This window comes from Pollicipes pollicipes, unplaced genomic scaffold (genome assembly GCF_011947565.3).
Source record: "Pollicipes pollicipes isolate AB1234 unplaced genomic scaffold, Ppol_2.1 Scaffold_3087;HRSCAF=3621_pilon_pilon_pilon, whole genome shotgun sequence".
NCBI lineage: Eukaryota > Metazoa > Arthropoda > Thecostraca > Pollicipedomorpha > Pollicipedidae > Pollicipes > Pollicipes pollicipes.
Window position 1 is genome coordinate 1,161,241 of NW_023596225.1, and position 27,439 is coordinate 1,188,679.

The following is a 27,439-nucleotide window of genomic DNA, read 5'->3' on the forward strand; positions in this document are numbered from 1 at the left end:
GCTCGCAGGTAAAGGCTCTTCACCTGGCCGGTCCAGCACGCTCCAACACACCATGCTGGTGCTGACCAATGACAGGCCGAGGGCCAGCTCCCGTTGTTGAGTTGCGTGCTTGCGCTGCTGCCTGTGTCTTCATTGGTGATATGCCTTTTCGAGTGAGGGATTTTTCCAGCCCGCTTTTCGGCATACTCTGGGTCCGACATTATTTTGTATTTATTGGTTTGCTCATAGCTTTTTTCAGGCGAGGAGTGCACGTAAATCCATTGCATATGCATTACATCGTAACTGAAGCCGACCATCGTGGCTAGTTTATTATTTGAAGCTACAAACGCTTAATTCAGACATTTTGTAAATTGCGGGATGTCACTCCTAGACCTTATATCAAACTGCATCGAAATCTAGGGAAAGTTACAGGCATCAAGCTCTTTTGTCATAAACAAACGAAAGAAAAAAGAAAAGAAACGGTCTTTAGCTTGCTTGTTCAATATGTACACTAGAATAACCATGCGGTGAGCATGCGATGTTTTCATTTTAACTTGTGTTACATAAAAGATCGTTATGCCCTGTCCCATCGTGCAACAAAACAGACTGTAGTTATTCAGCAGCAGAATTTCATTGAAATGACGTGGATTTGCTGGCAAGCCTTTTATTGGAAGCTTAAGATAGTTTGAAAATGAATGACGGCCGTTTGACTGCAGCATGATGGAATTGGAGGCATCTTTGGCAGGTCAATTTTAAGATTTGGTACTCACTTTCATTTCTCATCCCTTTAAAACGCAGATTGATTTCATTCTCTGTGATCACCCGTCTTCCCCTAATCCAGTCTCATGATCTGACAACCCTAAGCTACTGACGGTGACGATACGACACAGCTATGCCGCATGGCAGGGGGGAGGAGGCCCTGTGAGCTTTGCATGCCGACGGTTGCAAAGTATTAGCAATGCTGACGTGGGGAAGCCCCCTGTAAGCGGAGGCGCCATGCGGTGGCGTTCATTATTCCAGGAACGCTGGGTCGGCGCCCCGATGCGCACGTCATGAGTCATACTCGTTCCAAAAAATGGTGACTTGGTTACCTGGCACATGCGGCTAATCAAAACCAGTGTCAGCGATCTTAGGCGCTGGCGTGCCCAGTGTCCGTGAGAGCTACGGCTGTTCGCCAGTGTCAGTCCCGTTTCTCGTGGCACGCAGGAGGCGCCGGCCTGCGGGCCCACTATCACCAATTGAAAGCAAATTGATGCGTCGTAAGTCGTCAGCAGATCACCATTTCGTGAGAAAATCGGTTATTTGTTTTTTGAGGCTGCTACAAGGAACTGTTTAAGTGGACGGAGGTTGTGGGAATCCACCTGCAAGCGCACGTGATCTCGCGAAAATAAGGAACATAGATTCTTGATATAACGGCACATTGTCATGACCACTTTTGCAATATTTGGCTCATGCCGATGCTCACATGTTTGAGCTCACATCACAATACTCACGTTCATGTCGGAAATGAACAACAGCGTGTCAAAAACAAATATTACGTTATTCATTTCGCTTAGTCATCGCCATTGCATGTATTACAAAGGTCAGCAACATGTTTCAATATCACTTCAGCATTACATGCATGTGACGGCGCTTGCCAGAAGTTCTGGGAAAGCGTGCGCGCCGCGCGCTGCCATCCTGTCTGCCCGCCGGGGCGCCGTGCCCCCCGGCTCTGCACGGCGTGCGGGTGTTTACGTGACACGTCTGAGACATGCCCTGTGTGCGCTCTGAGGGTGCGACGCAGGCGGAGAGAGGGCTGCAAATGCTTAGAAGTGTTTATGTATGTCACTTATCGTGACCACTCGAAGATTGCCCGCATTAACGCCGCGTCCAGGCGGTGTAACGACTTGGAGAGCATCCACATCAGCTGGCGTTTGTCTAAGTGTACAGGAAGGCGTGCTTGAATTTTGTGACAACTTTTACAACAACTTTTAGTTTCCCAATAAACAGCTTGAGCTAAGCAGTTCTCTTCACAAAAACCTTTCCAACTATTTACTCCTAACTTACGGAAGACTGGATGTTGTTACCGAGTTTATGATATTAGATAATTATAAGTTTGTACAATTCATGACATATATTTCTACAACACGCACATGGAGGATTAAGATACGGACTAGAATCACACTAGGGTATGCAAATCTCAAAGCCGTGGGCGTGACCGAAAGCAATGTTCAAAGGTGTCTACTACGTTGTGTTAGTCACAAAACCGGTCCAACGGAACTTGCCTAAGGAACTAGTAACCTTTGACTGGAAATTATCTGTTAGCTATCGTATAATGAGGGCTCCGCGGGCAGGTTGATTCCGTTTCTGAAAAAAGAAGGGCGTAGTCCTGGTCATCCGCCACCAAAGCCAAATCCCGTCTGCCTCCGACCGCCTCTGAGCCGCAGTCTGGACAAATTGCAAATGTACAAACAATTAGCGAGTTCCTTTGCTAATCAATGTGCCCAATTTACTAGTCACGTGATAGCGGATCTGTGCCACTTTGTCTTCCTCAGTGAAGCGCCAACAGTAGCAACTATCAAATTGTTTTCCATATTAAGTAATGACACGGCACCATCCATGTAAGTTAAAGGATTAGTCTGTTTTGGACAGTAATTGCGCATGAATTCCTGACAAACTAAGCAGCCATTGAAATGAAAAAATGACCAATAAGCTTTGAGCCGCGGCATCGTATGCACAATGACAAACTGGTTTACCCCGTGCCGATTCCACTTCGTTGTTCCATATTACCTATCAACGAACCTCTTTGCCACCGTTGCATGGTATAGTTTGTCTAAGCCAAGACAGCACTTGTTTGCAGGAGAGCAAAACACATAACCCCTTTGCCCAACTTTCACCGTAATATGTCCCCAAAACATCCTCAAGCCACGTGTCTTGCAGCCTTACTGGAAAAACTCTCACGAATGTGAGATGCAGATGTCGTGCTGTCCGAGCGAATCAGCCATCATTCTTAATCCATACATAATGATTAGTTCTGTGCCGCTGAATTCGATTTACCAGTGCGCTGTATCATCACTTGTTTGGCAAGATTTGGTGAGCATCTTCTGAGTCCCCATAACCAGTTCCAGCACGAGTCTTGGCAGAGTCTGAACTGCGCTTTCTGGAACTCGGCTTCCCGCCTTGAGATGCCGGTTGCGATATTACAAATATATAATAAAAGTAATTATTTCAGTGCAAGGTCTTTCTATGACCGCACATCCAAGGTACCTTAAATTTTGGCAGTTCTCGAATCGGTATTAACTTCCCTGCAAGCCTACATGTTACTAAATCAGGCACCTGGCATCTTGATTGTTGAGGCTATAATTTTACACCATACCAAATGCTCAGAATGTTTTCTTCTCTGATTCGCATGAAGTTAAACTTATCTAAATTCAGCCAGGAGCCGGAAATTTTCCGAATTATTCTACTAAGCCACAGGCGGGTCCGAGCGACATGGGATCCCGGACAAAAAAGAATATCAAGGGGAGCGCACGCTCGAGAGGACACCGTTGGTCCCCTGGCGTTCAGTCTCTGCGGGCAGCTAGACAGTGGTCAGCTGTCTGTTCCAACCGGTTCCAGACGCCCGCGCGCCCCGCCGAGTGTGCAGCTGGGCTGCGGCGGGGCTGGCTCCTCAGCCTGACTCACAGAGCCTTTGTCTCGCGCCAGGCCAGTGGCGGACCCTCAGGGGGGTAGCGCCCCGGAGTGTCGTCCGCGCTGCGTGCTGTTTGTCCGAATCGACTGATAGCGTCGATGGCCTCTTGACGTTTGCTTTGTTTGCTCCGGGTCAGCCGGCCGCCGCGGCGTCGATAGCTGGGTCAAAGGGCGCCAGGGCAGATCATCCCAGTGCGGTCGCACGGCTAAACCGCCGCCCTGTCACCGCGCGTGGCCCCGCCGGCCAGGGACGGCCGAAGTCTCCTCTAATACTCCAGACCAAACTCCCGTACGGTTTCCGGTGGTCAAACCCACGACAGGCAGCCTTCTAATCTCATCTCGCCAGGCCGGTCTCTCCACATCTGTCCGTGCCGGCGGCTGGTCCGGCTGCGCACGCCGCGGGCCCACTGGCACCCCATCCCCAGCCTCTGGTCATCCGGAGGTCAGCGATTCAGGAAATGTCCAATCAGGCCGGCACCGAGTCGATGAACCCGATCGGACCCGGTGACGGGCGGGGCGGGCCGGCGGCGCAAATGGCCACCAGCATCGCCAGGTCACGTGGTTTGGACCGTGACATCCAAATAGGCGCCACGTGACAACAGGAGTGGCTCAGCCGGCGGTGAAGGGGCTTCATTTTCCCGTTCTGTTTATTTTTACTCTACAGAAGTTACCCCATAGACAGAATAAAACAAATGGTACGGCTGTCGTCGTCGGTTATTTCGTCTGAATGACAGCTGAGTGAAGATCCCAGAAATATTCAATTTGCATTCCGTGAAATCCAGCCAGTTTTTTGCAGCAACGAGGCAATGTCATGACATAGCTTCTGTCATGTTATGACATGTCACAGCGTTCCAGAGGCTTCTAGGCGCATGATATCACTGAGGCTGATGCCCATAAACTATCATTCGAAGTATGCCTTGCGTAACGACAAAAAACAGTCCGATCGAATTCAAGTGCAATCCCCATCTCCAAATATCGACTCGTGTTAGAAATCTTGCATAACTTAGCTTAAGTTATCTGCGGCCATGTTCTGGTTCTGTTTTGGCGTCGCACCGTGTTTCTTGATGTGTGTACGTGATTTTGACACTCCATATACGTTATATATCAATATACATTATCGATATACCACATATCCGTTCATTTTATAACGGAATGTGTGTTTGAGCCATAGGCCTAGGTATCTGCATGATTAGAGTCCCTTTGTTTCACTTTGTCGCGTAATGTAAAATAAGTGTCATGTAGTTTAATCAGCTGTTACGAAAGAAGGCACGTCTAGCCTTTTCGATTTTCTGAAGCACCTCAATGAGTGGTCGCGCGTATTACGAATTCTGATACCAATGAAAAGCGATCTTGAGGCTTCCAACCATGGTAATGCGCTAAAGTGGCTCTTGAAGATGACTCCAGCAGCACCGAGTAGAGGGATGCCGGTCAATACGAGTGGTCTGTGTGCCTCGTGACGCCCCACTGGATCTGGAGGCGTGCGCCGTTCTCTGGGACTTCTACTGGTTATCGGAAACCGATGACAACCCAGAGGCCGCTTTCCAGGCACTTGCGGTGTTCCCTGGGACATCTGCCGTTGGCTGGGGCCCTCGGCGGGTCCCGGGGACTTGCGGTGTTCCCTGGGACATCTGACAGTGGCTGGGCATCGGCGGGTCCCGGGGACTTGCGGTGTTCCCTGGGACATCTGACAAGTGGCTGGGGCCCTCGGCGGGTCCCGGGGGCTTACGGTGTTCCCTGGGACATCTGCCGTTGGCTGGGGCTCTCGGCGGGTCCCGGGGACTTGCGGTGTTCCCTGGGACATCTGACAAGTGGCTGGGACCCTCGGCGGGTCCCGGGGACTTGCGGTGTTCCCTGGGACATCTGACAAGTGGCTGGGACCCTCGGCGGGTCCCGGGGACTTGCGGTGTTCCCTGGGACATCTGACAAGTGGCTGGGACCCTCGGCGGGTCCCGGGGACTTGCGGTGTTCCCTGGGACATCTGACAGGTGGCTGGGGCAATCGGCGGGTCCCGGGGGTTTGCGGTGTTCCCTGGGACATCTGACAGGTGGCTGGGGCCCTCGGCGGGTCCCGGGGGTTTGCGGTGTTCCCTGGGACATCTGCCAGGTGGCTGGGGCATTCAGCGGGTCCCGGGGTCCTCCGCTTGGCCTCGGAGACTGCTGCCGGGCTCCGACGTGCTGCAGGGCCCTTCTGAGCACTCCAGTGTAAGGGTCCGCGGATTCCTGACCGTTGGACTTGTTGACGGCCGTCGTAGGCTCTGCCCAGACGTAGCAAGACTCGCTCCACTTCCACCCAGTGCTCGCCCTGTCGAGCTGTCTGCGCCCCGGCATCAATATTGCCCCCCCCCCCCCCGCCCCCGGCGTAGTTTACCCACCCGAGAACCGACATTATGCGGGGGAACCGTTGTCCGTGTCATGAGAGGGTAAAAGATTCGCGTGATTCGTTTCCATAGGTACATTACATACAGATACATACGACATAGTACATTACCGTTTTCTAGCTGAGGAAGAAGATTGCAAAAATACAAAAGATAATATGTAGGTATTGTGAGTAGAACTATCATTGCTTTTGAACTTCGTAGCTACCCCTGGATATGGCCGAATATTCTAGTTGCCGTATACGTCTGTTATCACCGGAAGGGTCTGCAAAGGCTAGTTGGCGCGCACAGACGAAAAGCGTGTCGCAATATTTCGGTGCGAGAGCACTGGCGAGAGTGCAACAGTCACGTACAGACGTGAGGCGTGACAGAGCACCGGGAACTCCAGCGATGAGTGGCTCGTGTCCATCTTCCTGGAAACGCCGACCGCCGGCTTGGTCGGGCTCAGGGTCATTCCACGGCACAAACACGGCGGCGGTCTGGGACCGCTGAGGGCAGGCGGAGCCGCGTGGCTCGCATCAAACGCGACCAAATGTCAAACAGACCAGGAGCGCGCGACCCAGCAGGCCGCGCTGCTGGACACGGCCGCTGAAGAGGACGAGAGGGCCTTAACATCGGCGCTCCGGTCGTGCTGCTGTGCTTATGGTTGCGGTTTTTGGTTCGGTGGAACCGTAGTGAGAGGCAGACGCCAGGTGAAACATTTCCCATTATGTACATTGTAGAGCAGTGATTGGCAACCTTTGCTTCGGAGAAACTTTTGCAAAGTTCGTAGTTATTGTCATTTGGACATACTTACAAAACTTTTTCTCGCGAGTTACACCTGGCATTAAGGTGGTTAGGCAGCAAATTTTAAGCGCGGGCCATAGAAGGGGCCTCGCCGCTCTCCGCGATGTTCAAACACTGATAGCGGGCAGGATGTTGACAATGGCTTGCATCCAGCGTCGACCATCTGTTGTGGTCGGCGCGGTGATGGCCTATTTCCGACACTCCGCTGTGTCCTAATCAGCTCGTCCTCTGGCGACTCTCGGTTAACTCGAGCATAAAGCAAGTCGCCATGGCGTGTGATTGGGCAAACAACGAGCGGGTTTTTCTTTAAAAAATAGATTAAAACCGTCCTATGTGCACAACACTGGGCAGAGGCATAGTTTCCTATTCGGTTGGGGGGGGGGGGAGGGGCATCCAGCCCCCACCCAACGTTGAGAAGAAAGTAGGTCAAATACAGTGAGAAGTCAGTTTCTGACGGTGCTTTTTGAGGTGACAGGGATAACCTTTTTCACTACTCATCCCCATCTTCTAACTTATCTGGCCAATCTAAATCCATGCCACTGGGCTTTTCCTTGTCGTTCCGCCAAAAACTCGTGCTTGTTATTACCTTCTGTCAGACTGTTTAGAAATTGCCAATGTTTTTGTACACTCGAAATGCAAAAGATCGTTGCATTGAAAATCATTAACATGCTTTTCCTCTTCGTTACCATCCTCTCAGCATACTCCCTTTCACCATGCCGCGCCACGCCGATACTACTACTTGCGTGTTAGGCTGCGCGACCATCTCGCTGTGCCACTGCCGTGCTGCGCGTCGCCACTATGCTGCGCAGTGCTGTCTGCAGTGGTACGCCCGTGTCTCACCGCTGTCGCTGTGCCACTGCCGTGCTGCGCGTCGCCACCATGCTGTGCAGTGCTGCCTGCAGTGGTGTGCCCGTGTCTCATCGCTGTCGTTGCACCACTGCCGTGCTGCGCGTCGCCACCATGCTGTGCAGTGCTGCCTGCAGTGGTGTGCCCGTGTCTCACCACTGTCGTTTCCGTTCCAGTGCCAACGGGGCAACGATGGGAGAACAAGTGCGCCGCCTTCTGCGTCAGTCCCGAGCAGACCAAGCTGGCCTACCAGCCGGGCAAGACGTACGTGTATGAGTACAGTTCGGACACGGAGACGACGCTAGCCGGCGCCACCGACGAGGCGTCGAGGCTGCACGTGACGGCTACGGCCGAGATCACGGCCAACTCCGGCTGCGACTTCACCCTGCAGGCAAGGCACACGTGCAGACAGACGCGGCGCAGGCAGACCAATGCGCACGGGGGCAGCACGGACAGACAAGAACATGTAGCACTTGTTTCTACCTGTCGGTCCGTGTTGTTACAAACCCTACAAAAAGCTCTCTTGTGGGACGATTTTCCCAGCCGAGTCAAGGCGTGGTGTCGCATCTGCCAAAAAAACCTATGATATATTCAGGCTGCAGTTAATTCCTTTTATAAATTTGATCCGAACCCTTTGAATGGATGGATTTCTGGGATCAGCGCTCACTCTAAGCAGTGCTTGTTGTGTGAGCCCTGAACCCCACCATCCGATCGCGCAATTCTAGGCAACGGCAGAATTTAGTGGCGAAAGCTTTACGTGCCGCAATGCTCGGCACGGCCCGTCCTGCCCTCTGACGTCAACTGACCTTTAGCGCGACCGCTGGCACCGGCCGCAGGCTATACCTGCCAAGGGCAAATAACGAGCGCCCCAAAGCGACTTGAACCCATCCCGCCACGGGTGGGTGGATCGGAACGCAGGCGCTCTAACCAACTGAGCCACCGGGACGGGACGGACAGACGAATTCTGACTAAATTCCGCAGTTAATTCTATTTAAATTGTGTTTCCTTTTTTTGAGGAAGCGTTTTCGTATGGGAAGAATTCTGCACACCAATGTAAACTCAAATCGATGCTGGCATTAGCTTCACACATTGACGGCAACTTGACCGATTACTGCAAGCAATTGAGAATGGTTGTTTTGTGCGCCTTGTGCAGTTATATCGCCAATGGAAAAGTGCCTCCCGTGATCGACATGTGTCAGACTGGTACCCGGTTCCGATGCCCCGGTGCAGATCTGACCCACTTCAGATCAGTGTTTACATCGCCGCCGATGCAACCGCCTAACCCCGGACTTACTTCGCAGCTGAGAGAGGTCACGCTTAAGGACTCGGACCCGAAGAACGCCAACAGCAAGCAGGAGGTGGACAACATGGCCACTTTCAAGCGGGAGCTGGAGCGGCGGCCGCTGTCCTTCAGGTAAGTCGCGCGCGATGTCCGCGTGCAGCGGGCGACGCTCGTCACGTGCGGGCGAGCCGGGCCCCACTCTTCTCATCCCGCCGTCTGCGCCGAGAGTGGGCACACCAGAACATGATTCGAATGGGCGCTGAACGCATCAACTGTCCGATGCGTTGCGTCCAGCGTTCCGCGAAGTCGGCACATGTTTGTTTGCCAAGAGCGAGGGGGCAGCGACTGCACGGGCGCCAGCCGCCGGGAGGGTATCAAGGGCGAGGGGGGGGGGGCAGCGACTGCACGGGTGCCAGCCGCCGGGAGGTATCAAGAGCGAGGGGGGCAGCCACTGCAGGGCGCCAGCCGCCGGGAGGGTATCAAGAGCGAGGGGGGGGGGGGCAGCGACTGCACGGGCGCCAGCCGCCGGGAGGGTATCAAGAGCGAGGGGGGCAGCCACTGCACGGGCGCCAGCCGCCGGGAGGGTATCAAGAGCGAGGGGGGCAGCCACTGCAGGGGCGCCAGCCGCCGGGAGGGTATGTTGTGTCGTGTGCACCGGCATGGCACCACAGACCACCAGAGCGCGGCATGTCGGCCGCTGGGGGCGCCACTGGGAGGCGCTGCGGGGGCGCCACCAACGAGTGCCCTAGACGAGTTGGTATGATCCTGTCCCCCCCCCTCCCCCCAAAAAGTGTCCGCAATTTGCACCCTGGAGCATGTGGCGTCTCCTCCCGAAACTTTGCTCGGTTGCGCCGATCACAGGTGGCCGCAATATCTTGTCCGTTGATTTTTACCCGTGCCGCCCGCGCAAGATGACGGCATACTAAAGGTGGAAACGCATGGCCTGAGGCAGGCATGAGCCGACACCTCCCTCCATTGCAGCTACCAGCATGGACGCATCGAGGACGTGTGCTCCGACCCCAATGAGCCCGTCTGGGTGCTCAACTTCAAGCGGGGTCTCATGTCCACCATGGTCAACAGTCTGAGGTCGATGGAGGCTGGTGAAACTCGCAGTCAGGAGGTGAGTGCTGCACTGCCATGAACACATCACTTCCTCATCTACCCGCCCCGGCGTGACCGACGATGGGACTGTAAGTTTGTTGCGGGGCGTGCAGAACATAACCAAGTTAACACCACTCTCCTGAGACAAGCATAAATATTACAAGCAAAATAAGCGAAGACACCTTCCATGCTGTCAAAGCACTGAGCCACACAAAGGAAGGAGGGCTGCTTGCCACATCCTACTACGCGAATGTAACACAAATACAACTTAGCCCGCAAATGTACCTCGACCCGGCGATGTCTCGGGTGCGTCTAGTGTGGCTCAGCACGCTCACTGACACTGCTAACGGCAATGCTGCCAAACGTGAGGCGATTCCTGAAGACCACACAAACGTGACAGACACTGTGCGGCCGGACGTCGGTCGTGTCCAGCGACGTCATGCAATGACCAGTGACGTCATATATTGACCAGTGACGTCACGCCCCTAGACGGACGTGACGGGCGTTTGCACCACCGATTACCTGGTGGAGGAGCACGGCTCCGGCTACCTGGTCACCAAGACTAAGGACCTGCTGAGCTGCACGGGCCGCGGCCACCTCATCTCGTCGCTGCAGACCACGCCGTACACCACCTACTCCAAGGTCCAGTCGCTGCCGCTTGTCAAGTGAGTGCCGCTCGGCGAACGCGCATCCGTTGGCAGCCCGTATCGTGGCAGCTCGCATCGTGGCAGTCCGCATCGTGGCAGCCCATCTCCTGGGCTGCCATGGCGCGACACCACGTTGACAGCCGCCTGCCAGGCGGGCTGCCATCGTGTGCGCCATTGCCCTGTCACCGCTCTGCTATAGAGGCCCGCCCCTTACCCCAAAACATCATTTTTTTCATTTTTCGCCATCGATGTCGCCTGACAGAAAGTTAGAAATCCCCGTGGTGCGTTCGCCCTGAACCTGCCCTCCTTTCACCCTTCTAAGGAAGTCCTGGCTGCGCCAATCATAGACGGAGCTATGCCAAGCTGGAGATCTTTAAGAAACCTAGTCGACCAAGGCAGCTCAGTCCACACCGTGTAGGCTGGCACGCGTCCAAAGCGGGCCCGCGCCCGATTCCACCTCAGCAGAGTGAACTCCGACTGACACCGCATGGGATTGATTCCGACTTTGACTCAGAGCGGCGCAGCACAATTTTGAATCGAACCCGATTACGACTGAGGGACAACCAACTCAGCTTCGGACCCAGCCCTGGTAGAGTTGATTCTTTTGATAAGTTTTCGAGACAAAATCGCTGTACTGGTTTCGTGAAAGTCTGTAGAGGATATTTGTTTTCATAGCAACTTATTCATATATGACTGTCTCATTTGAGAACCATATGGGCTGCCATTCTGCTTTTGTACGGCGTCAGCTACTTTCTTATTTGCGTCGACTCATGGCTGATTTTGTTGGCTCGACTCAGATTCGACTCCGTCCTAGGTCTAGTAAAGCACACGTCTATGCAGCTGTGCACCTTATCTGTAGTTAAAAATTGCTCTGCCTCAGTGATGGATTTAATCCTAGCGAAATATTTCAACGAGGTAAGCGACCGTCAGTCCATCCTGCCGCTGCATTGGGCTTAAGCGCGAACGGCATTTGCTCTGCACCACTACCGTGTTTGCCGCGTTGGATCGGTGCGTCTGCCGCGTTGGATCAGCGTGTCTGCCGCGTTGGATCAGCCTGTGTAACACGTTGGATCAGCGTGTCTGCCGCGTTGGATCAGCGTGTCTAACACGTTGGATCAGCGTGTCTGCCGCGTTGGATCAGCGTGTCTGTCGCGTTGGATCAGCGAGTCTAACACGTTAGATCGGCATCTCTGCCACCTTGGATCGACGTGTCTGTCGCGTTGGATCGACGTCTCCATCGAGTTGGATCGGCGTGTCTGACATGTTGGATCAGCGTGACCGCTGCATTGGATCGGTGTGTCTGACACGTTCGATCGCCATGTTCGACTCGTTCGGTCACCGAGTCTGACCGAAGTCACCATGCCGTCGGACCGACGCGGCCACCCCGTCTGAGCCAGCCCCGTCTGCGCAGGAGCTCGCTCCGGTGCCAGCAGAGGGTGTCGACGGAGCGGCTGCAGTCGGCGGAGTGCGAGGAGAGCCATTTGTTCCGGCCGTTCTCCCAGGGCGAGAACGGCGCCGTCACTCGCACCACGGTCCGGCTGACGGAGGTCACCGTCAGAGACGCCGTTCCCAGCTACGACAGCGGTGAGCAGCGCCGCCGCTCAGCTGCCGGGCGAATGCCCCTCAGCGACCGGGTTGACTTTATCGAAGCTATGAGAGCTGTAGCGCCCGGCCATGCACATCGTTTGCATGCTCTCCTGGCGGCTGGCTTTAGGAGAAATTGGTCATTCGCAACCAATGGATGATGCTGCGCATGACGTTCAAGTAAGCAGAGCATGATGCAATGAAAACATTGTCCGTTTTTACAGATGAGCCGACCGTGCGCGGCTCGCTGCTGTTCGACCACGCAGACGCCCAGCTGACGCAGCGGAACCGGGTGCAGGCGGCCGCTGAGCTGCTGGCACAGCTTGAGCTGAAGACGGCCGACGGTGTACGACCTGAGGGTACCGGCCCTCTTCACGCGCCTCGTGCGCACCCTCCCGCACTTCGACGCGTCGGGGTTGAGCCAGCTGGAGGCGATGACGAAGGACGGACCGGCGCGGCGTTACTTCATCGACGCACTTCCGCTGGCCGGCACTGCTTCAGCCATGTCCGTCATGGGCGACCTGATGAGCCGCCGCGCCGTGCCCGAGGAGGCGGCCCGACCGCTGGATGACGGCTCTGGCCTTTGTGCACGAGCCAAGCCTGGAGATGGTGGCGGCGCTGGCGCCGCTGCTGGGGGAGGCCGACGTGCGCCGGCAGACTCTGCTCGGCGTCTCTTCGCTGGTGCATCACTACTGCGAGCAGGCACGCGGACTGCGCAGAGCAGGCTGCCGTTCAGCAGGCGATCCGCCAGCTGGAGGCCATGCTGGGCTCCGGATGCCGCAGCAACTCCGAGGAGGAGGAGCCTGAAGATGCTGACCGCGCGCTGAAGGCGCTCGGCAACGCCGGCCGCCTGGTGGCCGGCGGCGACACGCTGCGCAGCTGCTTCGAGGGTGAGAACACGATGGAGGTGCGGCTGGCGGCGATCCGGGCGTTCCGTCGCATGCCGTGCAGTGCCGTGACCGACAGTAACCTGATGGGCATCTTCAGTAGCGAGCAGGAAGACACTGAGGTGCGTATTGCCTCTTATCTGGCCATCATGCAGTGCCCAACGCACGGCGTCGTTGACAAGGTACAGGAGATCCTCTCCCGCGAGTCAGTCAACCAGGTCAGCAGCTTTGTGTGGAGCCACCTGACCAACATGCAGGAGACCAACGACCCCGCCAAGCAGTACATGAAGCTGCTCCTCTACAACGTGGACCTGGAGAAAAAGTTTAAAACTGACGTACGGAAGTTCTCCAGGTACTTCGAGAAGACGATGTTTTCTACGTCGATGAACGCCGGTGCGACTGTCGACGGAAATGTCATTTTCACGCCTGAGTCATACATGCCCAAGTCAGGAATGTTCAACTTCACCGTGGACTTGTTCGGGCAGGCCATTAATCTTTTGGAGGTTGGTGGGCGCGTGGAAGGCCTGGAGGACTTTTCCGAAAGCATGTTCGGCAACAATGGCGTCTACCCGCAGCAGGCTATCAGCCATATCCTGAAGACGATGCGTGGCCGCGATTCTAACGACCCTCTCCACCTACGGCCGTCGGATCCAGACGCCCAAGGCATCCGCGTACTTGAAAGTATTCGGCAACGAGCTCAAGTTCAGCAAGTACGACTCGCTTAACGAGCTGGTCAGCTCGCTGGGAGCCAGTGATCCGCTGGACTTCCTGCAGAAGCTGGCAAAGGATATGGACTGGACTGAGAACTACCAGTTCCTGGATTCGGCTTACACCATGCCCACTATCGCTGGCTTCCCATTTGTGCTGAAGGCGGTCGGCACGGCCACTGTGTCTCTTAAGACGGGCGGCAGCTTCAACATTGAAAGCTGGGACAAGATGAACATCAACGGCCACGTCAAGCCGTCGGCGGCGGTGGAGATCATGAGCGAGATGGTGGTGGATGCACATGTTGCGCACACTGGCCTCAAGATGAACACGAACCTTCACACGTCCACCGTCTTCGACGGCCACGCCATCGTCGACTCAGGCAAGATGGTCTCGGTGAGGATTAACATGCCGCGAGAGAAGGTCGAGATCCTGGACATCAACACCCGTTTCCACAGTGTGTTCAGGAACAAAGCACGCAAACTGGAGATGCATACCGACAACCGCTACGAGCTGGTAGCATGCTCTGACCGTTATGTCAGCCCGCAGCTACTGGGCGTCAATTTCTGCACGGACATCAGGTACTCGCAAGGCTCTGAGGGTCTGCCGAGCGTGCTGCTCTCCGGTCCGCTGACTGCCCGCTTCACCATCGAGAAGACGGACACCATCAAGGGATTCGAATTCGAGTACCGCCACTCGAACGAGGCCAGCGTCAGGAAGTCCAGTCTGGTCATCGACACGCCCGGCTCCGCCACTGACCGCCGCATCAACGTGGACTACATGATCAACTTCGAGCAGAAGGCGTTCAAGGCCGGCTTCCGCACGCCCATCAAGTCGATGGACGTGTCGGGCAGCCTGGACCTGGCAGGACAGACCAAGCAGTTCGATGCGTCGCTCAAGATGGACGATAGGGAGCTGGCTGGCGTTGCCGGCCGGCTGGAGGTGGACGAGACGCCAGTCATGGTGCGCTACTCGCCCTCCTTTAGCGTGCGCGGCCCCGCCGGCGAGCTGGTCGCCTTCGACGGTGGACTGATCGTCAGCAAAAACAAGCACAAATACAACGTAGACATCACCATCAGCAAACTCTACCAGACGCCCATTGTCCTTAAGGGTGAGTACTGCCCGGTGGGCTTCAGGATAAGATGTAGCTATGGGAAACCTTCCTTAGAAGAGCATACACAGATTGGCTTTTTCAAGGAAGGCATGCGTGATTCGATAAACTTGCCTGATTTGGTCAATATAATGTCTCCACAGAATTGTGCATGTTAGCCTCCTTTTACACGACACATCCTTGGGATGGGAACAACATTCCTCGCTTGCTGAAGAAATTGCATTCCTTACTTTTCTGGAGTTTTTGTTTTCCTTTATGTTATTGAGCTGAAAAAGAGACCTTCCTAAAAAGTGTGCATTTTTTGCGATGCGAAATATAAGCTATTTCGAATGTTATGTCGACAAACCATATGCTCTGCAGGCGCCTTTAGCGAAGATGATGGGACTTACAACGTCCTGACATCAGTGGAGTCTTACGTTCTGGATAGCAACATGAAGGGGTCGTTCCGCTTCGCTGGAGACAACCTTATCATTCACGCCAACACCGACTACAGCTTCATGAACGGCGAGCGCCAGACCATCATCGTCAGCTCCAAGATGAGCAAAGACGAGCGGGACGACCTCACCGCCTACAAACTGTTCCTGGATACCAAGGTACTTGAACAGCTTAACATCAAGCCTTACCTGCATTGTCAGGATGCAAATGTGTTGCATCAGGTCGTTGCTTATCTTTGCAAACTGTTTTAAAACGTGCGGTAAGAAACCCCGCGCTGACGCATTAGCTTGCCGCGGGGGTAAGATATTCGTCCCCGTGTTATGCAACATCTCCGAAGGTGTTTGTGTGCACGCCATTTGCTGCTGTTCTGCTTGTAGCTGTCAGGTGTCGTGTTTGATTATGATTTAACGGCTGCCGTCATAGCGACTGGATGCCTTTCATGATTCCTTAACTTGCGCGCCAGCTGTCCTTCCTCACGAGACTGCCTCTTTGTCCCAGTTCTCTGCGCTTCCGATTCTGGACACCCAGCTGACAGCTGAGCGGCAAGTGACCTCAGAGGGCTGTGAGAGCCGGCTGGTGCTGACGCGCGGAGAGCGCCACTACGAGCTGAATACCATGCTGAGCCACGGAGACAAGATGGCCGCCAGTCTCGGCGTGGTCGTCGCCCACTGGGACGTGGACTTCAAGCTGGGCGGAGAGATGGACGTGAGTGTCGAAATCGAGACCGCGCGTTCTGCTCTGCTGGCGCAAGTCTTGTTGTACCAGATTCTCAGCGGAATGTACAGCAATGTCATTCCTTTAAGCTGAGTTTGAATTCAAAGCACACCTGAACACCCGCATGCTAGCGGGGTATGCTTGAAGACGTAACAAAGGCACTGTGTGATGTGAATGTTAGAAGGTAGTTAGTGATTATGCGCATGCCGAGCAAAAAGCAAAGATAGTGATAGTTGGGCACTGCACCCGCATTGCCTTCCATCGATTTCCCTTTCAGAATCTGTAGAAGAATATTCAGAAATCAGATAGGAATCAGAAGGGATTATCTCCTACGCGTTACACGGAAAGTGACCGAAATTCAGATCACTTCCATACTTGTTGCATCGTGTCATTTCAGTTCAGCCAGGACCACAAGGTGGTGGTGGGCATCGAAGGACGGCTGAACAAGGAGAAGTTCGCCAGGGGCAAGCTGGGGCTGGACTTCAAGTCGGAGCAGCACGGCTTCAACTACGGCGTGTCGGCCGACCTCGACCTGCCCTTCGCCAAGTACTCGATGCAGACCGGCGTGAGGCGTGAGGAGGAGGCAGCCCACCTGAAGGTGAGCGGTGCGCCCTACTAGCAGTCGGCGGTCCCGCCATTGCACGTCCTCAACCAAAGAAGCCCGCTGGTGAATCTGAGATGAATTTGAGGTGAATTTGAGCGAATTAGGTAGAATTGGGACCTGCACGACACTGGATAATCAGCGAGTTAGCCCAGCCGTTTTTTTCTGAGGGGCTGGAGTATTTTGAGGGAGAAGCTCGCAGTGTGTAAGGAGCATGTTTTATATTGTTTGGTTTAGGTTAAAGCGAGCAGCGGTAGTCGGGAAACCATGCGCGCAGGGAAAGCAAGAGACCAGGTGTTTTGTGAATATGCACCGTGGCCCCTCATTGAACCGGCAACGGTATTAAATTCGTACTGATTATATTGCATGCAATATGTCTACAACTGACACAGATGGCAAATTTTATGTTGATGCCTAATTGTGATTACATCTAACATATGCTAAGGCAAGTAACAGAATATGGTGCAAAGCTGAGCATATTTAACATGCTTTCGGGTATTTCAATGGCGCCATGACCGTCGCTGGTGAGATGGCCTCGACACCTGCCGGTGCTGACCTGCGCTGCACCAGTGTCGACCTGCGCTGGGCCGTCGTCAACTGACCCAGCCTGTCCCGGCAGATGGTGGTCGTCCGTCAGACGTCGGCCGCGCGCGACGAGGTGGCGCTGGTGGCGCTGCTGGCGCGCGAGCACGGCCAGTTCGAGGTGGACTTGACGTTGAGCGTGCCGCACTACCCGCGATGGCAGGCGGCCGGTCGCCTGGTGCCCGGCACCGGCGGCCTCTACCTGGCGCGTGCCACGCTACAGGGCGGTGAGCGCCGCTACACGCTCGGCGCCGAGTACAAGCTCCAGGAGGAGCATGTGCTGGAGCTGCTGCTGGAGGCGCCGGGCCGCCGCTTCTCAGGCCTGGTCTCGGCGCTGGTCACCGGCGATAGCCCCCGGGTCAAGGTCGACCTCCGCTGCGATCGACGTGTCATGGCGGTGTTCACGGTAAGCGCTCTGGCGTCGTTGCTGTGCTCACGGTATGTCGGGGGGTCACGAATGTGCCTGTGCTGAGTTCTTGAGGCGTCGCTTCCGTATTCGCCGGGAGCGTCCGGGACGAACATTGCAGACTCCTATGCCGCAGACTACTACAGGCAACAAAAAATCCCAAACTCATTAAGCAATATGTTTGCATGGATATCATCATTATCCTCCAAAACGCTGACTCATGTAGCTTACGCCACCATTTAGCTCTCACTGACATTTCGTTCTCATCCAAGGCACTACCCTACGGATGGGAGAAGACTGCCAACTTCGAGATCTTCTGGAACAAGGATGTTGATGATACGCAGAAGGCGTCCTTCGACGTGCTCCTGCGGGGCAATATCATGGCCGCCAGTCTTAAATACCCCGGTCGTCTAATCAAGCTAGATGCAACTTTAACGTGAGTAAACCCAAACCAAGAAGCGTTTATCATGAATGGGTGGTCTGGCATGACCAGTGTTTTCCAATCAAACCATTAGTTGTGGATACGAACATGCGTTGTTTTGGGTGGCAAAAAATTATACTTGAATATTTTTTGCCGAGTTACAGGTAAGTAAAAACGTGTCACGCAACCTTAGTAACCCGTGCATTGCATGTAAGTGTCAAGCACAAGCAGAAGAGCATGCATCATCATTTTCAGGCATGCAGCTAGGATCAACCGTCCTCCAAGCTTCTAAACATGTGGAAAAATTGTGTTGCCGTGGTGCCGAGAGACACTGGGCTTCTATTACATTGCTTGAATGCTTGATAGAGAAGTTGCCGTTGCAAAAGATGTGTACGCAATGAAACCGTAAAAATGAGATAAAAAAACAATTGTTTCCACCCAACAGCGTTGGCAGCTGGAGAAGAGCACCATGGCCATGGGAGCATCACCATATATTTCACGGCTAGCCAAGCGTGATTTGCCTTTTGTTTTGGCAGGGCGAGGGAACTGACGGCTGACCTGCAGTAATTTGTTTTGGCAGGGCGAGGGAGTTGACGGCTGACCTGCAGTAATTTGTTTTGGCAGGGCGACGGAGTTGACGGCTGACCTGCAGTACGCGCCCGGCAAGACGATTCACATCGTCCGCAAGGATCAGCGGGTTGGCAGAAACGGGTTCACTACTACTGTCAACGTCGACACGCCCATTGAGGGCTTCACTACCATGTCGCTGACGCTTTTTAAGAAGCCCGATGTGGAGCAGGACGACCTACTGTCCTCTGACCTACTGGTGAATTTCGAGGTATGACGAACGTACAACGTACTTGATATGTTAGCTCTATTCGGACTGCTTATAAACGCAACGGCCTCACTTGAATGTTGCCATGCGTGCATTCATTATCAAAAGCGAAGAGGCTGGAAAAAGTATATCCAGACTGCCTTATCTTCAGCCGCTTTTACCCATTCCCACTGTGCAGTGTTCGAGTGTTTCGCTGACCCTGACTACATGCGGCTTTCGGCAGGTGTCCGGCAACGTGGAGGGGAGCGAGGCGCGCATGACAGGTCTCGTTCTGGTGGACATGCGTCGGCTTACAACTATCAAGACAGAGGTGGACCTGGTGACGCCCTTCCGTGGCTGGGAGCACAATCAGCTGAACTTCAACTACCACATGGACAGAACCACGTTCACGGCTCTCGCTTCCGCCACCAAGAACGAAGATCAGATTGCTCTGGGAGGAACTTTTGAGTTGTCCCACAACTCTGATGCGTTCAAGATCAACGCTGGGCTTGAGGTTGCTCTACCCACGGACGCGCTTCGGAAGGCAAAGATCGGCTTCCACTTCAAAATGGGGGACCGCCACTTGGACACAGGGATTCTTGCTCGATGGATGACCACCAAAGACATGGAAGTGTCACTGAACTTCAACAGCAAGCATGTTCTGGAAAGACAAACAGACATTGACTCTACACTGACACTGAAAACCCCATTCAAAAACGCTGAAAAGTTCGTCACCAACTTTAAGTTTTTCCTAGACCATCATAGGCTACACACCTCATTCAGCCTCAAAGATAACGTCAGGGAGATTTTCTTGGCCCTGTTGGAGGGTGGGAGTGAAGCGGCCCAAGCGTATTCTGGAAAGCTGGTCATCAACTGCGCCGTGTGCCCGGGCTTCGACGTCTCGTACGACCTGACCCCGACCGGAGAGGGAGCCAAGTGGAGAATCGCTGCGCACTGGAACGCTCACGAGACTTCTTTGTCAGGCCTTTTTGCCCAGGAACGTCAACCACACGGAGTTGTGGGAACGAAGACCGTCCTAACTTTGGTTCTGCCCAATCCACCAACGACATATGAACTGCGCCAACGCCATGAAATAAACGTTGACAAGACAACGCTCAAGGAACATCTAGAACTGCGCCGTGACAACGAGAAGATCATCATGGACATGAACTCAAAATGGACTCAGGTTTCCAGCTATGGAAAAATGACGTCTGTGACTATTGCAGGCCATGGCACACTGACTTCACCTTTCAAGGGTTGGGAATATTCCCAGATCTCGCAGACAGTGGAAGTGAACGTGCAAAATGATGAGAGAGTTTCATACGTCGGCCAAACCAAGATACTCAAGGGAGACAAGACCATCGAGATGACCGATACGGCCAAGTTCGAAAACGCTCTGAACTGGCAATACCGTCGGGAGGTAATCAGCAACACCAGGTGGTTCGAGCGTTTGGCTGGGTCTCTGCAGCTGGCATGCCGCTCGGCCAGTGATGCGACGCTGACTGGCAGTGCCGAGTGGGATGGCGAGACAGCTGAGCTTCTTTACTCTCACAACATCCCCGCGATCCATGCCATGTCTGGCCTACAAGGACACAGCAGTGATGTCGCTATCTCCATCACGGCTACGTGGTTTGGTGGTGTGTCCAAGACTCTAAAACTGGCGAATCGGGAGTCGTCTGAGACGTACCATCCATCTCTGACCGTCAACTACAACGTCGGCAAGACCGTGAAACTGTACGGTGCTCTCTCAAAAGCAGTCGTGTCTGGAGAGTCCCACATAGCTTTCGAGGCACCATTTACTGAGAAAGTCACGTTGTCTGTGAACCCAACCTGGCAGACAGACAGTATTCAGGTTGTTGTGAGGTATATGCATGGAAGCAAGAGCTACAGTGCAGATGCGACAATGACGCACGACTTCCCATCGGCCGCCCAGTTTGACGTCAAGTTTGCTTCTCCCGACAGCTGTCTTGGGAAAGGAGCCGTCAGCTTTGAGTTCGAGATGGACGACAAGCTGGAGCTGAAGGGAAAGCTAAGCCACAATGACTGGGGAATGTCAGTGAATGGGGAACTGGAAAGAAGCAAGGGAAGCATCGAAATCGGCACTCCTTACGAAGGCTTCACTAGCCTCTCGTTGGCATATGTCTGGGATGGTATGGATGCTGAGCTGCGTTTGAAGCGAGAAAGCAACCAAATTTTGATTGTCGCCGATGGAGAGAGTAACTACGAGATGCTCACTTACAACGTGCGGGTCAACACCCCGTATTATGGATATGAGACCATGGTACTCACTTTCAACAAGCCTTCGCGAGAGAACAAATTTACATTGGAATACGTTCGTGGCCGCGAGACCTCCATCTCCGTTGTCGCAGAGTATGCGCTCTCTGGCCCCGGTTCATCAATAGCGATTGAGACACAAACCTCGTTCAAGGGATTCTCCTCGGCTGCAATGCATCTGAGCTATAACCTTATAGAGCAGACTGCCAGGATAGCGTTCATCAAGGAAGACGACAGCATTGAGGCCAATCTTATCGCTGCGCTCAGCATGCTACACTCCAAGATGTCTCTTGAGTACCAAAACAGCCTGATACCCGGTCCCAAAAAGCTGACTGTCACTGGGGAGTACAGCGTTGAAAATCCGAAGAAGTCATTCAGTGTTGTTGTTTTGAAGGCGACTGATAAGTTTGCGTTCAGCGGCAATGCGCAGCTGATGATGGAATCCTCGTTCCTGACCCTGGAAATGGAGTCCCCGATTCAGGGATACGAAAATGCGAAGCTCGCTGCAAGATTCGATTCGTCAAGGGAAGCTTGCACTGCAAAATTGGAAGCTTCCAAGAATGACCAGGTACTAGGGACTACATTGCACAAGGAGTACATGGATGGTGCTGGCAAGCTGATGTTCGCTGTCGAAACGCCATTTGAAAACAGCAGACACATCCAGCTAGCTGCTGAGTGCGATATTTCCTCCTTCCCGCTGCGCGCAAAGCTGAGCGTCGAGAAAAACACCATCCGGCACGAAATCACTGCGCTGATGGAGTCAACAGACGACTCAGTGCTGATTTCAATTACCACCCCTGTCTCTGGCTTCGAACAGCTCAGCATTGAAGGCGGCCTGGTTGAACAGGGATTCAGCAGGTCAGCCCATCTGGTTCTGACCCGCAACCAGGATCAGATTCGCGCCGTCATAGACGGCGAGTTCAGCTGGACAAAATCGGCCGTCGCCCTAGAAATCACGTCGCCTTTCTCCGTGGCCAAGTCCCTGAATTTCATCGCGCGTTACGACCTGCGCGACGAGCAGAAGACATTCAGCATTCTTCTAGCCAGAAACGGTGCGCAGATTCAGATGAACGGCTATGGCATCATGAAGGTAGGAGCTGCCAAGGGCCTGCTTCAACTGGAGACTCCTTACCCAGAGTGGGAGAGCGTCAAGTATGCTGGTGTCTATGATGTTAATCATGAAGAAAAGATCATGGAAATTAGCTACGAGAAAAATGGAATCAAAAAGGTGATCGCTAGCCGAGGATCATACAATGGGGAGACGGCCTACTTGGATGTTATAACGCCAGTGGAGGGATACGAGCGAATGGGAATAAATGGTCAGTACATCAGTCGAAGGGGCAAACGTGAAGCTGGATACGACGCCCACGTAAACGACCATCGCCACCGGCTGTACGTCTTGTACGAGCGCGTTGGAAAGGAAAGCGCCAAGCTTCGAATCGAGTCTCCCATCGAAGGAATGCGTCTCGTCGAGGCGGACATCAGGTCCCAAACTTTCCCGGATGGAGTTGGATATTACATCAACACCAACCGCGACGGGAAACGTAACTCGGCCGAAATACGCGCCGTGTTTGGAGAAAATGACGTCGGAGTAGATATCTCCATCAAGTCCTATGTGGAAGGGCTTGAGAGTCTGCAGATGTCAGGAAACGTAGTGTACCGCGGCAGGAAGAGGTCGTTTTCTTTCAAGTCAAACAGAGGCGGCAGTGAGGCCGAAGTATCGGGAGAGGCCGTGATCAAGCGGAGGGCTGGAAACGGAAGCATCAAGGCTAAGCTGCCGATCGAGGGCATGGAGGACGTGGACGTTTCTTTTGACTACAAGCTTGGAAAGAAGAAGTCGTTCCGACTGACCTCGATTCGTGGTGGTGAGACGAGGGAGTTCTCCGGAGACTTGCAGTATACGGAAAACAGCATTACCATCAATCTCAATACACCTTACAACGGCTTTAAGAAGCTGCACGCCGACGCAAGTCGTACACAGGCCGCGGACGGCAGGATTGCCGCTGACATCAACCTGCAGCGGGGCAACCGGAAGATTGGCATCGCGTACGACTACCTGTTCGAAAAGTCGGGTGGGTCGGGCAAAGTCGAAATCGTAACACCGTATGATGGCTTCGAAAGCATGATGGCATCTCTCGAGCATACCTCTGGCACCAACGCCCGTAGCTTCGCATTCATGGCCAAACGTGGCGCAAGAGAATGGAATTTGAAGACCACGAGAAGCTGGGAGAACGGCGTGGACGAGGGATCTCTCGTGTTGACGTCTCCCATCGATGAGATCAGGTCGGTGAAAATATCTCGCAGGTTCGACATCAGAAATCTTGCTGCCATGACGTATGATGCATCTTATGAACGGAACGGCAGATCCTTTGTACTTTCAGGCTCTGGAGGAATCGAAGCAGGAGGCGCTAAGGTTTCCTTTGACATAACCTTAACTATGCCCTTGAAGATCAAGGAGCTAAAGGCTGAGGTAGATTACGACTTCACGGTACAGCCAAGGACGATAGTTGTGAGACTGTCTGGAGGGAACAGATACGCGAATCTGGACGCGTCCCTTGGAGACAAGAGTGGGACCGTGACCCTGGTTACAACAAACCCGAAGCTGCCGAAGGTGGACATCAGCTATTCGGCCAACATCGCCAAAAATCTCCGTGACGTTGAGGCAACCTTGGTGCTGGCGGATGGCAGGACGCTGAGTTTGGTCTACAAGGCTGACTATACGACAAAGAACCATGGCAGTGGTCTTGTGAAACTGACGTCAACAACGTTCGGTGAACGCAAACTTGACTGGGAGTACGCAGCACCAGGCGACGACTTAACTGGCAGCATTGTATACAACTCTCCGAATCTAAAGCTGGATTATTCGATTTCCGTGAGCGGCAAGCGGTTCGTTCGGAGACGGATCATCGTCAAAACTGTGATTGAATCTCCGTGGTATTCATCCTCCCGAAACGCTGTCATTCGGTACAATACCAAAACTGGATTTTTCCTGAATGTTCATTTGATTTCAGACGGCCAAAACTATGATCTGGAAATCGATGCCAAGGAAAATGCTGGCAAGCGCGTAGTTGTCCTAAAATACGACGGCAAGATGATAAAAGGACTCAAAATACGGGGAACCTGGACCATCCCAAGAGATCTGGAAAGTAGGAAGGAGTTCGACATCACGTACAAGCGCGGAAGCAGAAAAGCCAGCCTCAGCGGCTTTGTGACGCTTGCTGCCAGCGGGAAGTCAGGGTCGTACGACATCCATTTAACAACGCCTTTTGAAGAAGTGGCCGATCTTAAAATTGGTGGTAACTGGGATTTTGTCTTGCCAAACCGCATTCTTAACGTGGACTACAACAGAAACGGGAAGAGAGCTGAGCTAAATTTCAGCGGTTCTCGTTACGCTAAGCATGCTGACTACAGCCTGTCTATGACAATACCTCCCATTGAGATCATGAAGGGCAAGGTTATCCGGCAGATCGAGTCGACGCTTTCTGTTGACTTGCGCAATGGTTACAAGATCAAAATAACACAGCTGAAGCCCCTGACAGAAGTCATAGAGCTCGACTTGACGGTGCGTGGGAATGTGAGAACGATGAAAGCGCTGTATAAGTTGGTGGACACTAACGACATGGTCCCATGGATGCCACAAAACGTTGACGTCCAATTTCAGTCGAAACGTACCACAAGGCCAAATGGACCCTTGATTGAGCTGGGCCTGGAGACCAACTTCCCCGAGTTTGAGAAGATCGAAGCAAGTATTGATGTGGACAGGACTCCAGGATCGAGCAAAGTGAACGTCGACTACAAGCGTGGCGACAGGGTTGCAAAGTTTACCGGAACGCTAGACAAGTCGGAAACGGGTGGCAGTGTCAGCTTCAGCGCCAGTACTCCGATCGCGGGATTCAATGACATCAGCCTCAGCGGCAGCTACGAAGCTGTCCCTGAACGTTCCTACGCTCTGAACATCGACTATTCCCGCGGTCAGAAGTACGTCCACCTAACTTCCTCCATCAAGCTTGACATACACAAGGATTACGGCAAACTGCAGTCGGCAGGAGCGCAGGTCAACATCAAGTTCGACTCGATGATTACGCGGCCGGTTGACCTGCTAGTGACGTTCGATGGCTCCATGACAGCGCCGCCGAATGGCTCCGCCAACGGTAAGCTGGTGTCCACCCTGAACGGCAAGACGGTGAGTGTGACGTACTCGGTTGACAGAGCGGAGGCCGGCCGCCGGGTATCTCGTATCACCCTCACCACGCCTCTCAAGTATCCCTTCAAGAAGATTGTTTACAACGGCGATGTCTCACTGACCAGCAACAAGGCGGCGTTCAGTCTGGAGTACGGCAGGAAGAAGGTGGCGCTGGACCTGTCCTGGTTCGCGGGTGAGGCACACCAGTACGGCGTCGAGGTGCGCTTGAATACGCCGTTTAAGCCGGTCCAGTCCCTAGAGCTGGACGTAAAGGGCACCGTGAGGCCGGACGAGTCTATAGACGTGATGGCCCACTACCGCCGCGGCGAGAAGATGGTGCATGTTTCTGGCAACCTCAAACGAAGCGGCTTCGACCTCGACTTCGAGACGCCTACGTTCGGTAACTTCAACCTCAAGGCCAGCGTCATTCCAGGCCCGCAGACATACTCGGTGAAGGCTCTGTTGACCATGCAGTCAGGCGTGAGCGCTGGCGGTGAGATCACTGTGAGGGCAGTTAGCACTCGCGATATGCAGCTCACAGTGGATGTGCACACTCCAGTGCGCGGCTGGGAGCGTGTGACGGTAGACGTGGCGTACAGCAACACCGACGAAAGTAACATTCTGCGCGTGGCGTTCGAGGCTCCCCAGACCAAGCGCGTGGAAGTCTCGTTTGAGCTGACGAACTGGGCACGGAACGACAGCACATTCTTCAAGGCCGGCGTAACCACCAACTACTTGGGCAACGCGTTTACGTTCCGCACCAACATTCTGCGCGACGACGCCGGCATGAAGTACGAACTCGAAATCGAGTCACCGTTTCACATTCTGCCTTCGTTCAAGCTCACGGGAACACGCTAGATGACCTTCGCGAGGGCACTCAAATTGTAGGTGGGCAGTAAGCAGATAGGGCCCTGGTTTTGGTCGCTCGCAGAGCGCTCTCTAGGTCACCCATCCTTTCAAACTTACTATACTTGTAAAGACTACTGGCAAGCCTTGTAGAAAATGTCACTGTGCCATGAAAGTGCTCAATGAATAGCGTGAATTACGTTGAAAGTGTACCGTTAGCATGTTGAAACATGTGTAGCATGAATGTACCGGTCAAGCTATGCGTGATCTTGCGTAATGTACTGCGATTAACAAGCATGAGATGTCCATATCTACTACGGTCTCTCGTCCTTGTTGTGTTAAAGATCAACTGATCAGTCCCGGTTTGTGCTGATTCTGGTCGTCGGGTAGCATAATGCGTGGTCAATCTGTACTGATATTCAAATGCAGCTTTGTAATACATCATATGATTACGATATTTTTTTGAGACACAAAGGGACGACGAAACGCTTTGAAACAACCAACTCTTTTAACCTTTTCTTGTTCTCATAAATGTGTTTCGAGATATCCGGCTGTCAGAGCAATCAATGTTAAATCACAAATTTGCAGCAGCCATCGTTTACAACGATTAGTTTTTTAGATTTCACGAGTAGTGCGAAAATCGTGAAATGTCCTGGACCATGAGACCGTCACAACATCGAAGCTGGCAACATAAAAAACAAAACATCCAAAGGTTATAACATCCGGCGATCATTCGAGTCAATCTTGATCTGTCGATTCGAATATTATCCAACAGAGGGATGCCATAGCCGATTTGCACTCGTATGGCAATGAGAGACGTCATCTGGTACAGTGCCACCCAATTAATGCTACTGACATGGGCCTGGAAAACATTTTGTTTACGAACGCCTACTTTAACATGTCAGCACGTGTTCGGTAGCAGGCATATTGAAACAAACCTGACTCTGCATATGACAGATTGAAACCAGCGCTACAGGAATACCGACTTTGTATGGGAATGGCAGCCGAGTCGGCGGTTGCATAGAGACAGACGCGTGGCAGGCATTAGAGGCCGCAACTGCAGCGCAAAAATGTCACGGTGGTGTGGACTCTAGTCGAAATTCGGTTGCCAGTTTACCGCTCAGTCATCAGAGGGAGCTTGGGAGTAGATCTGCATTATTTTGTGAGGGCTCTGTCCCCCCCCCCCCGCCCC

At 53.5% G+C, this 27,439-nt stretch overlaps 2 protein-coding genes across 2 annotated transcripts in view; both read left to right on the forward strand.

The window, feature by feature from the left end:
* Positions 1–13,781, forward strand: part of LOC119114924 (apolipophorins) — a gene marked incomplete at its 3' end in the record, with an annotated part of 16,273 nt that extends 2,492 nt beyond the window's left edge. Inside the window, exons 2-9 of the mRNA XM_037238982.1 lie at positions 1–8; positions 7,831–8,045; positions 8,956–9,068; positions 9,918–10,056; positions 10,527–10,702; positions 12,096–12,268; positions 12,493–12,627; positions 12,988–13,781. The exon at positions 1–8 is cut by the window's left edge and continues 95 nt beyond it. Coding sequence (XP_037094877.1) covers positions 1–8; positions 7,831–8,045; positions 8,956–9,068; positions 9,918–10,056; positions 10,527–10,702; positions 12,096–12,268; positions 12,493–12,627; positions 12,988–13,781 — 1,753 coding nt within the window. The remainder of the gene's footprint in view (positions 9–7,830; positions 8,046–8,955; positions 9,069–9,917; positions 10,057–10,526; positions 10,703–12,095; positions 12,269–12,492; positions 12,628–12,987) is intronic.
* A 5-nt stretch (positions 13,782–13,786) lies between these two features.
* Positions 13,787–26,702, forward strand: LOC119114847 (uncharacterized). The gene is made up of 8 exons (XM_037238895.1): positions 13,787–14,971; positions 15,332–15,564; positions 15,905–16,111; positions 16,518–16,718; positions 17,341–17,709; positions 17,982–18,145; positions 18,755–18,968; positions 19,189–26,702. Exons 1-8 carry the CDS (start codon positions 13,945–13,947, stop codon positions 26,257–26,259), a joined length of 9,486 nt encoding a protein of 3,161 aa, XP_037094790.1. The 5' UTR covers positions 13,787–13,944; the 3' UTR covers positions 26,260–26,702.
* Positions 26,703–27,439: the final 737 nt, after the last annotated feature.